General features: G+C 55.8%; 1 protein-coding gene across 16 annotated transcripts in view; it reads right to left on the bottom strand.

The window, feature by feature from the left end:
* Window positions 1-3130: 3130 nt before the first annotated feature.
* AGAP1 (ArfGAP with GTPase domain, ankyrin repeat and PH domain 1) overlaps window positions 3131-14841 on the bottom strand; it is a 546313-nt gene continuing 534602 nt past the window's right edge. For all 16 annotated transcript variants that reach the window (XM_019445480.2, XM_019445481.2, XM_019445482.2 and 13 more), the window contains 2 exons: window positions 5849-6104; window positions 3131-4493 (listed from right to left, as the gene is read on the bottom strand). In XM_019445480.2, coding sequence (XP_019301025.2) covers window positions 4290-4493; window positions 5849-6104 — 460 coding nt within the window. In that variant the 3' untranslated portion in view covers window positions 3131-4289. The remainder of the gene's footprint in view (window positions 4494-5848; window positions 6105-14841) is intronic.

A 14841-nucleotide genomic window follows, 5' to 3' on the forward strand; every position in this document is an offset into this window, starting at 1 on the left:
GCGTGAGGGATGGAAATAGCGCAGAGGGGGGAGGGGGGAAGGGCCCATCGAGGGGTAATGGATTTGCTTTCCAATTATCTTTGCCTTTTGAGAAGTTTTTGAGGCCTGACCATACTTACTCTTAGAGGCTCTATATTGTTGCAAGGCTTCTGAACCTCCCTAGGCGGGAATGTGGACTTCTTCTTATTTCCGGAACATTCTAAATGCGAGGAGGAAGGGTGGGCACAGCTGGAGCCGTGGTGACCCAGGTCATCCTCGAGCACAGCTCGGGCTGGGGGCCGGGTAGGACCCAGTGGCCACCCTTGACGGGGAAGATGTGTTCCCCAAGTGTAGGGACTAGACAAGCCGAGCCTGATGCCAGCCCTGAAAGGGACGGCTGCTCCAGCGAGGCCCCTCCTCTGACACTGCTCCCAGCACACAGGGGTGGGGAAGGGCACTGACTGGCCCTGCAGAGGGGAGGCCCAGAGGCTCAGATGGGAAGGGGGGGCCGTCACCGACTCCCTAGGGCCCTGGCTGGGGGACGCACCGCCAGCCTGGGGGCAGCTCTCCAGGCCTGGGTTCTGGCTTTCTGCTCTCGGCATTTCTGTTCTAAATGAACAATCCCATTTCCTGAGCATCCAGCCTCTGGCTGGGTGTCTGGCTGGCTTTTATCACATTGGTTGGCAACCGACTGGTCATCAGATCCCGCAAGGCCACCCCGGTTTCACAGATGAGGAAAAAGATCCCCAAAGCTGGGGGCCTCTGCCCAAGGCCACACAGGAGGGACAGGAGAGCCAGGGCTGTCTTTCTCACTGGACCACGCTCTCCCCTATAAGTTAGTGGCCGCTGCTTTGAGGATGTAGAGAATGACCCTGAATGCGTGCAGGTGTTACAAAACTGCAAAGAATGGTCGCTAGGCCCGACGGCAGAGGCTGGGTCCAAGGCGACCCCATCAGGCTAGACAAAGCTTCAGAAGGCAGTGGTGCTGGAAGGGCCGCTGCCCGGGCTCACGGGCAGAGAATGGGCTCCTTTCAGGATCCTGGTCAAGAGTAAGCCAACGAGAGCACCCGACCGCCGCGTGATCAGCAAGCACCCCCTGCCTCCCGGGATAATTACGCGCGGTGTGCGTTCACTGGGAGACCCACAACTGCACCCGCTCATGGGGCCACAGACTCGGGAATCTGTCACCCGCTCACCCTGGAGCCGCTCCTCTCCTAGGATGACAGGAGACGGGCGGGGGCCGGGGCCCCATGACTGGGGCTCTGGGCTTGGCGAGCCACCTTTCCGCCCAGTACCGGAGATCTGCTCTCACAGGGTCAGAATCAAGGCTCCTTTCTCTGCAGGGTTTCTGGGGCACAGAAGGAATCCAGCCAGATCGTGAAGCTACCCTAACCCGTGACCGCGTGCGTGTGTGTGTCTTCCCCAGCACGTGGTTTCTCGGTAAGGGAAGTTTTACTTCTGAACAGAAGAGGCTGGACTATGCACTGGTGTCCTCACGGTCACTTCGCAGAACTTCCACGAGAACCAACGAACACAACTCGACCCCCTTCCCAAATTGGTTATTTCTAACACTAGCCCTGGGTTTTGGCTTCCTGGCCTTGGCGTTAAGTAAGGCTCTAAGATGGGAATGGCAGCATTGTTGGCGAAGAAAGCCCTTCTGGTCTGACACTGAAACATAAACGGATTAGCCATCAGTCGCTTTATTTTAGAGGAAAACCCTCGAAAACCACCACTGCCTTTCCTCTGTTGCCAAAACTCGGGCTCAGGAAAGCAGGCCGCCTCCCGAAGCATGGCTAAAAATAGCAGAAGAAGGGTCAGGTTTTCTGAGGAGGAATCAATGAAGTCCCCGTGCCGGAGAGAGGGAAGGGGTGGGGTGGGAGGGTGGGGGGAAAACCGGTCTAGCATTCAGGTCGTGAAAGGCTAAGTGAAAAAAGGAGTCGTTTGGGAAAATATTATATTATAAACACATATAATAATATGTACACACTCATATACATCTCAAAGAGAAGCCTTACAAGGAATTCTGTTTCTTTTCAAAACGAGGCTTCGCTATATGATAGGGCGTTCCTATAGTGGGAATTAACTACAATGAAATAATTTAAGAATTTCATTTATACTATATCTGCGTTCACTACGTGAAGTCTATGCTAAAGGCTGTGAGGAGGAGAACGTGTCCAGGTGGAATAGAACAGTAATGAGTTCTTCAAAAATAGGCAGTGACATTTTTTCCCCCCATTCACATTTAAAATAACTGCACAGTGATGAAACACAGAATTAAAAACCAGGGGGAGGATCAGGGACCTGTGGTCAGGGCTCTCAGCCTTCTGAACCTTCCATTCCCGGAGCCCGCTGGGCTCCACGCAGAGGAAGCAAGGTTGCAAATGTCCATGAAACACTGACCCACATATAAATTCTGTGTAAAGCTTTATTTTTTCCCCACCTACTTGAATTGTGTGTTTTTTTTTTTTTTTAAAGTGAAAGAAGAGGGACAACTCTTACAAAATAGAAGGTTTCATATATGAGAGCAGGGGACTTCCCCGGGGAGGGGGGGAGAGGGGGGCACTGGCCTGGCGTGGCCTTGGTTTCTGTGCTACAGCAGCCCAGAGGCGCCTTCCCATTGGACGACCCTCTCCTCCCACATACTGCTAAAGCGCTCCAGGCAAAGCCGCCCCTTTCCTTTTTAACCCAGGGTGTCACAACCTGGCCACGTTGAAGGTGGCTAACGTCTGAGAGCAGCCCCGATGGCACACAGTGACGGCAGACCAGGGGACGTGCTGATAACCCCAGGGGTCTGGGATTCGCACAGTCGCCCCCTGCTTTGCCACGGCCCCTCCTCTGGGTCGGCAGAAGTGCCATCAGATCGAAATGATGAGAAATCACATGCCGCCTTCCTCTTCTCTAAAATGCTTCAGTGTCTGTTTTTTTTTTTTTTCCCCCTTTCTCGATTTTAATAAGCAAATTGTACTACCATCTTCCGATGTGTTCCTTTTTCAAAGCTGTCTATCACATTAATGGAAGTGTTTGCTGCTGGGAGTGTTTTCCATGTACAATGATCTGTAACCCTCTCATCTCAACTAGTTGCACATTATTAGTTCACATCTAGTTCAGTTTATAAATTAACAGAGGTGACATTTGTCTGTACAAAAATCAATGCATATTTATGAACTCCTTTTATTCAAATAGATTTTCACAATCTTATCTAAAGACATAACACAGAAGCCTGGGTGACACTCTGGCGTGGCCCAGGAGTGACTGAGGACCCAAGACCTCCACCTTGGCAAAAGGAAGTAAAATATCTCTGCTGTTTGGGGCAAAAAAAAAAAAAAAAAAAAAAAAATAGCCTTTTATGCCTTCGGTTACTTTACTGCATGTATTCGAAGTGTTATTATTAGCTTGGATCCGTGATTTCCTTTTGAATTTCCGAGTTACCCTTATTTATTTTTTCCATTTTGTTTTTGCACCAAGGAGAGCGACGGCAGTCAAATAATACTCAGCAACTGATTTCCTCTCTTTGGACTGAAAAATTAAACAGATACTAAATTATGACAGTGAATTTAGAAAGAAGGGCTCCAAGGGCTCGAAAGAACATGTCTGAGATGATATGATGCTTCTAAGAAGTATTACAATCACATCGTGGCAAGCATCGGAGCGTGCTGTGTAACTACCTCCTCGGCTAATATGCTTTTTTCTCGGTGATGACTAATCATGTTCTATTAAACAGCGGTAATGCTGGAAGAACTCTACTATACAAGTGTAATGAAGCCAGTATTCTCCCCGGACAGATTAGCTACAACTGATTTGACACATACCATCATAGGGGCTTCAAACCTGACAAACTCTGCCTGCTTCTGATTTATGCCGTCAAGCTCCTCGGAGAAGAGATGAAATCCGAGTGGTTCCGTTTGGTAGAGGTGAAATGTACTGATGTGCTTAACTGCCAGTTAAGGAGAGTTACCCTTCTCCTTGCTCCTCGCCTCCCCTCCCCCTCTCGTCCCCGTCCCTTGTGCCGTGCTCTGTGTCCACAGGCCGCCGGGCCGGGGGACCTCGCGGTGTGCTATCAAGAAACCAAGGCCCCCCCCCCGGGCAGCCCCTGCTTGTCGCGGTGGGGGGGGAGTTCAGGGGGGGGAAAGGAGTCGGTCCTGCAGCCTCGCGGCCTCCGCTGCGCCCCCGCGAGGACGGTCAGGCTTTTGTGATTGCGCGCGGGGTGAGGGCGGGTGGGCGGCTGACCGCCAGGAGGAGTGGGGACGCGACGGGACTCACGTGTCGTGACCTCTGGGCGAGGGCGCGAGGCTGCGGGGGCCCGGCGGCCCTCAGATGATGGTGGGCACCCGCCCGCTGCTGTTGTTGCGATTATTGTTCTTCCTGGACAGGTTGGGGGTGGCCATGAGCACGAAGCGCTCGTCCGGACAGCCGTACTGCAGCAGGACGTCGATGCACTCCTGGCTGGACGCCTGCCGGGCGTAGGCCAGCGCCGTGTTCCCGTGGGCGTCGCGGGCCATGACGTCCACCCCGTACTGCGGAGGCAACGGAGAGGGCCGTTAGGGTCGCGGGGGGGGGGGGGGGGGGCGGTGTGCCGCCGGAGGAGGGGACCAGGCGCCTTTCTCCAAGCCGTGTGGCAGCTCGTGCGGGGGGGGGGGGGGGGGGACGGACCACCCCGGGAAGGGCCACAGATGAGGTGGCTAGGGACGCGGATGGCCAGAGGCCACAGCCGGCCCCACGGCGCGTCCTTTGAAAGAAACCATGTGCTTTTGACTCCCAGAAGGCCCTCCTTTCTGCAGGAGACCGAGGGTAATCCTGGCTTTGTTAGTTCAATTCTGCCTTTCCAATCGTAAAAACAAAAAATAAGCACTTCTTGATCTCGGAGGTGATTCTCTTTCATTGGGGAAAATCTGTATGTAAAACACAAGGGTGCAGAGAAGTCCTCTGTTACCCCTATTCAGGTCCTACTATGGGTAAGCACCGCCATCCGCCCCCGCCGGGGACCTCTCGGCAGGCTGCCTTCTGTCGCCCTTCGGTGGGGACGCGCGGTGGCTGAGCCCCAGAGGTGTGCGGGCCGTGCCACCGCGGGTGTGGGCTGCTCAGGTGCCCGCGGCTCTACACACTGTCCCCCTCTTGTCGCCATTCAGGCTTCGTGACGAATGCGTCTGTAGAAATCTAAGAATAATTCTTCCTAGGGGCGCCCGGGTGTGCCAGTCGGTTAGAGCGTCTGACTTCGTGTCAGGTCACGATCTCACGGTCCGTGAGTTCGAGCCCCGCATCGGGCTCTGTGCTGACAGCTCGGAGCCTGGAGCCCGCTTCGGATTCTGTGTCTCCCTCTCTCTCTGCCCCTCCCCTACTTGCGTTCTCTCTCTCAAACAAACAAACAAACAAACAAACAAACAAAAGAATAATTTTCCCTAGTGGAAGTTAACCAGAACAGTCCAGAAGAAGCCCTTTGATAAAGTCCTACCATCAAACTCTGGGTCCAGTATTTCTGGGTTTGGTAAAGGGAAAACCATATAAACTAGCTGTATCCTCCCCCTCCACCCCCCTCCCAAACACAGAGGACGGCAGTTGGTTGTAAAAGGAACAGGACAGACACTCCACCCGCACCTGACCCAGAGGGGTCATGAGACAGATGAGCTCTGCAGACACCCAGCGAGGGAGGGCTGGGCAAAGCAAGCCCCGCGGACCCCCTCCCTCCCTCTGATCGGTCCTCAAGCGGTGTCCTCACACAGGGGAGCCCGGCAGCCAGGGGCCTCCGCGCCTCAATTCCAAATTCCCTACTCGTATGCTTCCCATCTTCAGACCCGCCGCCTCCCACCAGAGAGATGCCCGCAGAGCAGAGCGAGGCGCCCGCGGCTATGCTGTCCTGTGCGCGGTGACCTACCCAGATCAGGAGCTGAGCCAGGACCACGTTCCCCTTCCGGCATGCCAGGTGCAGCGCGGTGCGGCCGTCCCCCTCTCCACACGTCTCGTTCACCTCGTCCCGGGAGCCGTGCGCCAGCAGCAGGATGACGGCCCGCAGGTCCTCGTCGGCGGTGGCCCGCAGCAGGTGCTGGCCCAGGGACAGCTCCGTGCAGGGCAGCGGGGCCAGGAAGAGCTTCTGTTCGTACTTGGCCCGGATCCACCGCTCCTTCTCTTCCCTGCAAGAGTCCCCACACAGGTGCAGTCGCAATCAGGAAGGGTGGCCGAGGCCGAAACCCCTCTGGCTCCAGAACCCACGTGGTCCGGGGGCATCGGGGAGGAAGCGAGATAGCAGGAGACGGTTATCTTCGCAAGGAAGCCCCCTGAGGGACGGGCTTATTTTTTTTTTACAAAGTGGGGTCCCTGACCGGCAGCAGCTGGGAACTTGTTAGAAATGCAGAATCTCAGGCTCCGCCCCGGACCTCCGGAGTCAGAACCTCTTGGGGGGTGGTTGCAGAGCCTGCAGGCGGGGGTTCTGGTGCCGCGGAAGCTGCGGCCAGGGGGAACCACCCCCCTACCCAGGGTCTGGCACGATGCAGGGTGGATGCCGCAGGCCGGATAAGCAATGACAGCGTTTAGTCGGGATCAGAGGACATTACGGAGCATAGCGGACAGGATGGCCAGTGGGCTCCCCGCACCTGGGTGTGACCTTGAACGCTTAGCTCGTAGTTCCTCCCCACGGAAGGGAGTATGTGATCCTCCTGATCTCCACATCCTTCGGTTGAGGAAAATCTTACTACAGGCCCATGGATGAAACCGCAGAGACCCCCATGTGGAGGTCTAGAAAAGACAAGCAAACTAAGTTCCTACGTGATTCTGTAATCTCTCTGGATACGTGGGGAACACCAAGATGTTCTAGGGCCCAGCCCAGGAGACAAGGCAGGCGGCCCGAGGCCAGAGCTGAGCTAGGGGTGCAGGAGGGGAGGACACTGGGGAAGGGCGGGGAAGGGCCTCGGGATGCAGACAGCAGCCCCAGGCGTCCCTCCCCCAGCAGCACTGGGCCTGCTGAGAATGTGCTTCCTGAACTTTGGGGGAAGGCGGGGTTCAGGGTCCAAGCGGCACAGGATGCTGCCTGTGACATCTGGAAGGAGGGCTGGGGAGGAAGAGGAGAGGGCAGAATGGGAAGAGAATGGGCAAAAGGAGACAGAAAGGAAGAGACCCACAGCAAAGTGTGTTCACACCGTCCCGAAGCAAAGGTCTGTGGCTGCTTAATGAAAGAAGAAAAGAAAAGCCCTACAGAGAAGAGGGACTCTAATGCCCCAGAGACTTAAATGAGACACTGGTTCACAACTAACCCCTCCTAAAACCCAGCGTTTTCTCCAAGAGAATAATCAGGGTGCATAGCTACAAACTACACAGAGAATCACTTAGGGCTTCCGTGACACTCTAGAAAGAAAACTCATTAACCATGACATTTCTTCTTCCGAAGGACAGAAAAGACGCTTGTTTACACCTTTTACTCGTGTTTACACTGCTCCCAGTGATCTAGTGTCGGGTTAGCCCTAATCTGTTTTTAAATACTTAGGCAAACAGATTCTTCCAGGAGCAAATCTGGATTAGTTTTGCTTCATTTCCTGGTCCATGCGAGTGACCCCAGGGTGACCCCCGACCCTTTTCATTCGGAGATTTCCAGGACAAACACTTGGCTACAGCTGAGAACCCACCCCCGCAGCCCGGACGGACGAGGCTGAAGCTGGACACGGCCCGCACCCTGTCCCCGCCTGGGCCAAAATACAAACGCGAGGGTGCCGGGCAGGCGAGAGACAACACACTCCAACAAAATCGTGTTTCTCGTGCTATGAAAAAACCACATTTAACATGTATTTAACATACGTTGGTGCGTTTCATAAACCGCCAAACAGCAAGAACAAAACGAGAATGAAATGAAAAGGGACGAGGGTGAAGGGTGCATCCAGATTTTCAAGTCCCCGCTTGCTAGCTCTCGTTTTTTGGTGGGCATTAAAGTCAGAGCTGTTTTATTCTGCTCTGCTTGGTTTTAATTCGCATTGCCAAATCACCCAGGGATAAAACAGGGAACTGAACACTGGAACTATCGTCCTAGCTGTAGTTATCCAATTCTCTTTTTAATATTCGGACATCCCAGCCGAAGAATGAAGAAGGCCCCCAGCTTCTGAGTCCTCTCCTGCGGGCGGTGTGCTCTCCTGGGGAAGTGGGGCGGCGGGGGGGGGGGGGGTTTCTGTCCTGGGATCTGGTCACCCCACAAACAAGCTCGCCTGAATTCACTGAAATTGAAGTCGATGTGTGTCTGAATGATTGTGTTTAAACCGCTTCTTGCTTTTATTTAAAAAAATTTTTTTCTTTAATGTTTACTTCTGAGAGAGAGACAGAGCAGGAGCAGGGGAGGGGCAGAGAGAGAGGGAGACACGGAATCTGAAGCAGGCTCCAGGCTCCGAGCTGTCAGCACAGAGCCCGACATGGGGCTCGAACTCACGGACCGTGAGATCATGACCTGAGCCGAAGTCGGACGCTTAACCCACTGAGCCACCCAGGCACGCTCCCCCACCCTGCACCATTCCTCGCTTTTAAAAGTCAGTGCTGTTTATAATTACGGAACAAAGGTGGGTCCAGATTTCATGGGGCTGAATACCAGTTTGGGAGCTTCTTTCGAAGGAAGACTCGACTGTTATGTCTCTAAAATTAGGAACAGGGTCTTGGAGAGGGTTCCCGCAAGGGAAGGCCAGCGGTTGGCAGCCTTTACGGCTGATCCACCTGTGACCCTGCAGAAGCCAGAGCAAGGGGAGTATTACCAATAGGGCTGCACGGCCTCCACCGACTCAAATACAGAAAACAGGCTTGATACTGGGGGCCGTCCCCGAGGAACACCGCAAGGAGACAGAACGAAGCCTCCACGTGGCCTTCTTGGTGGGGGCTGCCTCTTCCAGCCCATGTCCACCAGGCCCCCAGAGCTGTTTAACATATGGCTTTCATCACATGACGGAAACACGGCTCTTCACCAAAACTTCTTTGCCGTTTAAAAGCAGAAGCTTTCCACGCCGGCTTCTGGGCCCTACAGGACTTCGGCCCCTCGCTGTTTTTCCGGATACCGGGAGGGGCCGGAGCGCTAAGCGAGGCCACTTCATGTCTGAATCAGGAATGCTTCTGTTTCGCGGCTGAAATCCAGCGAGTAGGAACGGAGAACTCAGACACGGGCGTGTGAGGGTTTTGTGAATTCAGGAACCCCTACTTCTGCTCAAGCACTTGCTGTTGTTTAGAACCCATGTCCTGTGGTCACCGTGCACCCCGATACACCGGGCGGGGGTGGGTAAGCTTTACCCCGTGTGCTTTCCGCGGTGGCCGAGGGCGGGAGAAGAGAATCGCCCCAAGGCCGGTGGGGCCACAGGCCTTGGTTTTGGCAACGGAGAGACGGGATCTATGTGCCTGCTTCCACGGTGTAGACTTCCACGCCTTCAGTGACTTCTCGGGCCGTCCCTCCCTCGCCCATAAAGCGGGTCTACAGAAGGCAGGGTGGTTTCGGGGCTGAGGCCGCATGTCTGGAGGATGTGCTGGCCCAGCCGTCGCTCTGCAAGTGGCAGCTGTTGGTGCTGCAACGATGGAGTCAGACAGCAGCTCTAATGACGCACAGTTGCCATCGAGCACCTGAGAACGCACCTGCGGGGGTGGTGTGCGTGACAAAGGTGGCCGTGGTGGCCAAATGCCAGCTGGATGCTCAGGGTTCTAAGTCCGGGCCGTCAACGTGCTCGGCGGGGTGAGGTGGGGACTCTTGGCCAGGGGCCCCGACAACTCCACCAGCGTCCCTGGTGTGTGTGACCCCCCCCACACCCTACCACGGGCAGCAGAGGGGCTCGGGATGCTGGGAGAGGGGTGCCCAGCCGGCATAAAGGACCCTGTGGCTGTCAGCGGGTCTGGGGCCAAGTGCGGTTAGCCCCTGTCCACAGCCTTGAGATATCCCAAGTCTTCTTGGACTGAATTGTGTCCCCTCCCCGCCGCCCCCCAATCCATATGCTGAAGCCCTAATCCCAGTGTGTCTGTATTTGGAGGCCAGGCCTCTAGGGAGGTAACTGAGGTTAAATGAGGTCATAAAAAGTGGCCTTATAAGACGAGGAAGAGACACAGGGATCTCTCTCCGAGGGAGGGCACAGCAAGAAGGCACGGTCTGCAAGCCAGGAAGAGCTTTCACCAGAAACCAGCCCTGGCACCCTGACCTTGAACTTGCTGCCTCCGGAGCCAAGAGAAAACACAGTTATGTATTGGAGACACCCAATCTGCGGTATTTCGTTAGGGTAGCCCAGTCTGACCCGTAACATTCTGGACACCCACGGCCTCCACCATTGTCCTCCGGCTTCCGTGCCGACACGTAACACGCGAAAAACGGACACTCCGCTAGTGTTTCCTTTTCTACGAGAATATTCTAAGACCGTTTGCCCTACGAAGCCAGGATGCCAACACACAAATACTCTAATTGTTACTCTGATGTCCCAATCTTCCTTCTGGGATCCCCAGCTTGTCTTGGCCGAGCCTTTCATTTTCCCCAAGGAAGGCCAGTTCAAGAGCAGCGTAGCTGGCAACAGATCACTTCACCTCGTTCCAATCCCCTGGAGGCCCGCTGCTCACAGCCTCCGTTAGCTAATGAGCTAAAAAATGACTTATTGGCACGGCCGGCCGTCAGCAGAAAGAAGGCGGCCCAGCTCCTCATTTGAGCCCCGTGCTGACACACCTTTAAATAAATCAACCGCACGGGAGTGAGAGAAAATGAGAGAACAGACGACTAATCAGAAGAAAGACACTGACCCAATCCCCCCAAAATAAAAAGGAAAGACACAATCGAAGGTGCAGTAGTAAATATTTTCTTCCCTTCCGGCCTGAAATGAAGCCCCTTTATTAGGTGGCCCTCCACCCCCCACCGGCCCCTGAGCCAGGAAACCGCCTGGTGGGTGCGCTGTGGGCCGGTCAGGTACCCAGCACAGGATTTGGGGGTCAGGGAGCAGGTGGGGCCCCGGCTGTCCCCAGCACCGTGTGTGCAGAGTCTTGAAGGGTCTGCAGGGCTGGGATGCACTCTGGTCCTGCAGCCCGACAGACAGGCCCTGCCGCACTTGACCTTGATGTGGCCAAGGCTCCGCGTGGCCCCCGAAGATGAGTCTGGGACACATCCCAGCTGCCACCTGCACATTCAGTGCTTGCCAGACGGAAATGACATCATTCCCAGGCGCCAGTAAATACCGCCCGCAGGTCCCAGGAGCACCTGCTGTGGCGATCCTGAGGGTGATGACGACGAGGAGGAGGGAAACCACCTTTCCTGGGAACTCCCAGTGACGCTGGGCTCATCAAGGGCCCCCGAGCATGGTCCCCGTTCCTACAAAGGAGCTACATGTCAAACACCGAGCAAAATGCACATGTGATCGCAGAGTCATGGCCATATTTTGAGAGAAATTATGACATTTTTAAAAGGAAAGGCCTTTTGGGGTGCTTGGGTGCCTCAGTCGGTTGAGCGTCCAACTTTGGCTCAGGTCACAATCTCACGGCTGGTGAGTTCGAGCCCCACATCGAGCTCTCTGCTGTCAGTGCAGAGCCCGCCTCGGATTCTCTGCCCGCCTCTGTCTGGCCCTGCTCGTTCTCACTCTCAAAAAAAGGACAGGTCTTTTCCTGAAAAGCTTCAAAAGAAAAAGAGACGGGTCATCTGCGTTCCAAGCTTCAGAGAAGGCGCAAGTGTGGGTGGTGTGCAACGGATGGCTTTTCCGAGTTTGAAATAGGGCGGCTGGACCGTGAACACACAGGGGGGTCCGGGGTCGTGTAGGCAGGTTGCAATGTGGGAGGAAGAAGCTGCCGGCAGGCAGGGCAGAGCCAGGCTCCCAGACCAGCCCTGGCCTTCGAGATGGGCTTTGGGGACCAGCTGCAGCCAGGAGCTCGGTAGGGTTGGGCCACAGTCCCGCTCCCCTCGGCCGACCCGGGGACTGGACGGAGAGGGCGGAAGGGTGTGGACGCTGGTACCACCCTGCCGGTGTGGCACCAATAACGCCCAGGGTCTATTAAAATGAGCTAGATGATGCACACCCGGCAAGGACAGCTAACTCAGCGGATGGCAAGATCAAGGTGAAGAGTCAGGAAAAGACGATGAAGAGGAGGTGGGGGAGGAGCAGAAAGGAGCATTTACATTCACAGAGAAAACGAGCTGGGTCGGGGTGGTGGGAAGCAGAGCTTTACCCCCGTGTCTGAGGCGAGGACCCGGGGATGGGGCGGCTCGAGGTGTGTGGGCTGCCCCGGGCTCTGTCTTGGGTCACGGGAACGGTCGTGGGGTGAGGACCACTGTGCCCGGTCCTGGCAGTCCACTGCAGTGCCCAGCTCCAGGGGAGACACGAGGGTCTCCGAACGGCCAGCCAGAGGTGTCTGGAAGCTGAGAATGCCACCAGGGCGAGACCAGCCACACCTGATGCTGACGATCACGATGACAAAGGCCCCGAGTGTGAGGGTCATCTGTCCCCAGTAATTGAAGGGGTGTCCCGGGAAGGGCTGGGCGTCCGTGGCACCTCGAGCCGCCCAGCACTGGGCTGGCGCCTTCCTATCCCTGCGAGCAGAGGCCTCCCACGTGAAGTCCCTAGGATGCCGCCCTCCACGCGTGCTGCTTTTCACCCGGCCTTGACCCCGCACCCTGTTTCCACCGCTGTTTACTACTCTGCCTGAGCCACGTGTGGGCTTGCGGTGATCCGCCTGTGGGCACGCGCTTCTGTCTTGACTCTGTCACCCAGACGAGGAACGTGACCGCCGATGTCACAGCTACAGTTTAAGGACTTCTGATGCGTCGGCCATCGGGCTGAGCCTTTCGTCAATTATGTGGTTTCACTCTGACGACGCCCGGTGAGGTAGGTCCTGCCCCGTTTTAGAAGGGGAGAAGGGGAGCCAGAGAGAGGTGGGTCCCCCACCTGTGACGGCCAAGCGGCTGACCCCAGTGGTCACTGTCTCAGCTCCTCCTCTGGGCTCTGCTGCCTTCCCAAGAAGGGGAAGCCCCGATCCCAGGCCACCGCCCTGGCAGGGTGTCGCGGTCGGGCCTGCGGTCACAGCCCCTCTCTGACGATCTCAACACCGGATCCTCCCTGTGGGGAACGGTTCGATGTGACTTGTGTCAGAGAATCGAGAGCTGAGCCCCGCCCCGCCCCCCCAAGGGGCAGCATGAGCCACGTGCTGGTGTCTGAGTTTAATCCGAGTAAAACAAGATTGCTCTGTTGCTCTAGACAGGCCTCACACACCCCAGGCGCACTGGCAGCTGCCATCTCGGACGGTGCACGTGATCTGGAACGTTCCCCCTGCTGCTTGCAGATAGGGCCCATGGAGACGATTGGTCATTTCTTCCCTCCCAGTTTTTCCTTACCAAAATGCTCTGGCATTAAAAACAAATACGGAATGAAGAGAAATGAAACCACAGATGTTCGAGGATAGCGAGTGCGAAGGAAACGACACAGACACCAGGACTCGCGACAGAAGTGCTGTGAGGGGAGGTGCCCGGGCAGCTGGGTCCCAGAGAGGACCCGGGTCACCGTCAGTGTCAACGACCCTGGCAGTCAGTGAGGAGCAAAGGGCAGGGCAAGTCTCACGGGCCCGCGGGGAGACCCGGAGAGCAAAGGAAGAGCACGCTAGGCACAGGCCACGGTCCTCAGAGAATCGTCTGGACGGGGCGCCCCTTTCTCCGCTCCCTGCGCATCCGAAGGCGAGCTGCGAGGATGCCGTCACACGGAAACGCCACCGGCCGTGTTGCAAGTCTGGCAGGGAGGGCTCAGCAGGCTGCCAAGGGGTAACGAGGTTAATGGGTTGGATTCGCAGAAAAGAACGTTTTCGGCGAATAACCACAAAGCTTTGGGTTGGCTTTCGGCACTGTTCTGTGGCACCACAGGACACGAGTCGTGGGGGGAGGCAGACCCTGGACGGTGACCGGACGCCCCACTGGGTCCTCGAGGGTGTCGTGAGCAGTGCTCCCCGGTGGTTTTGGCCGCAGCCCTCCACTCCCCACAAACGAGGCTTTCACCGGATGCCTGTGTAAGGCACTGGCCAACAACGGCCTTTCCCGAAAGCCCTGTGTCAAGTCTAATGTGTTCATTTTTCTGGGAACCCCTCCCCCAAACATTAAAAGGCCAAGAACTTTTTTTGGTGCCTGTCACTTGTCACAATGTTCCTCTCGGGAACATCTTTCTTCCCACTCGACGGGCTGGGAGAGGATTTGTCAACGCTGATTAAAAAAAAAATTTTTTTTTAATGTTTATTTATTTTTGAGAGAGAGAGAGAGAGAGAGAGAGAGAGAGACAGAGTGTGAGCCGGGAGGGGGAGAGAGAGACAGGAAGACACAGAATCCGAAGCAGGCTCCAGGCTCCGAGCTGTCTGCACAGAGCCCGACGCGGGGTTCAAACTCACAAACTGTGAGACGGTGACCTGAGCTGAAGTTGGACGCTTAACTGACTGAGCCACCAGGCGCCCTCGTCAATGCTGATTTTAAAGGAGATTCTGTAGCAAAGTATATCGGAGGAAAGGAATATCCTCAGCAGTGATAGGAGGCCTGTGTGGCTTACATGGTGACTGGGACAGCGACAGGAGAGGAAAGAAAGAGCCAGCTAGCAGCAAGGAATTTCCAAAGTGTCTTTCTGCCTCGAGCAAAGCAGGAACTGGGAGGGAGGCACGGAAGGGGGGCCGGAACAATATGTTAGGAAAACAGGGGGCTTCCTCTCTCTGCAGGAGAAGACCCCGGCCCGCGGCAGGCCGCCCCTGGCACGCATGCCTTCTCCCCTGGCCGCGTTGCTAAGGAAGGACGGCCAACAAAGACCGATGGATATTTATTCCTTAATTACCGAAAGCTTTTAAGAAACTGGCCACTGTAAATCCCGCATGCAGAGAGCAGGAGGCAACGGACAAGGATTTATGCTCACGGGGCAAAGACAAAATAAATATCCCGCCTGA

Source organism: Panthera pardus, unplaced genomic scaffold (assembly GCF_024362965.1).
Source record: "Panthera pardus isolate Hobbes unplaced genomic scaffold, ASM2436296v1 HiC_scaffold_10, whole genome shotgun sequence".
NCBI lineage: Eukaryota > Metazoa > Chordata > Mammalia > Carnivora > Felidae > Panthera > Panthera pardus.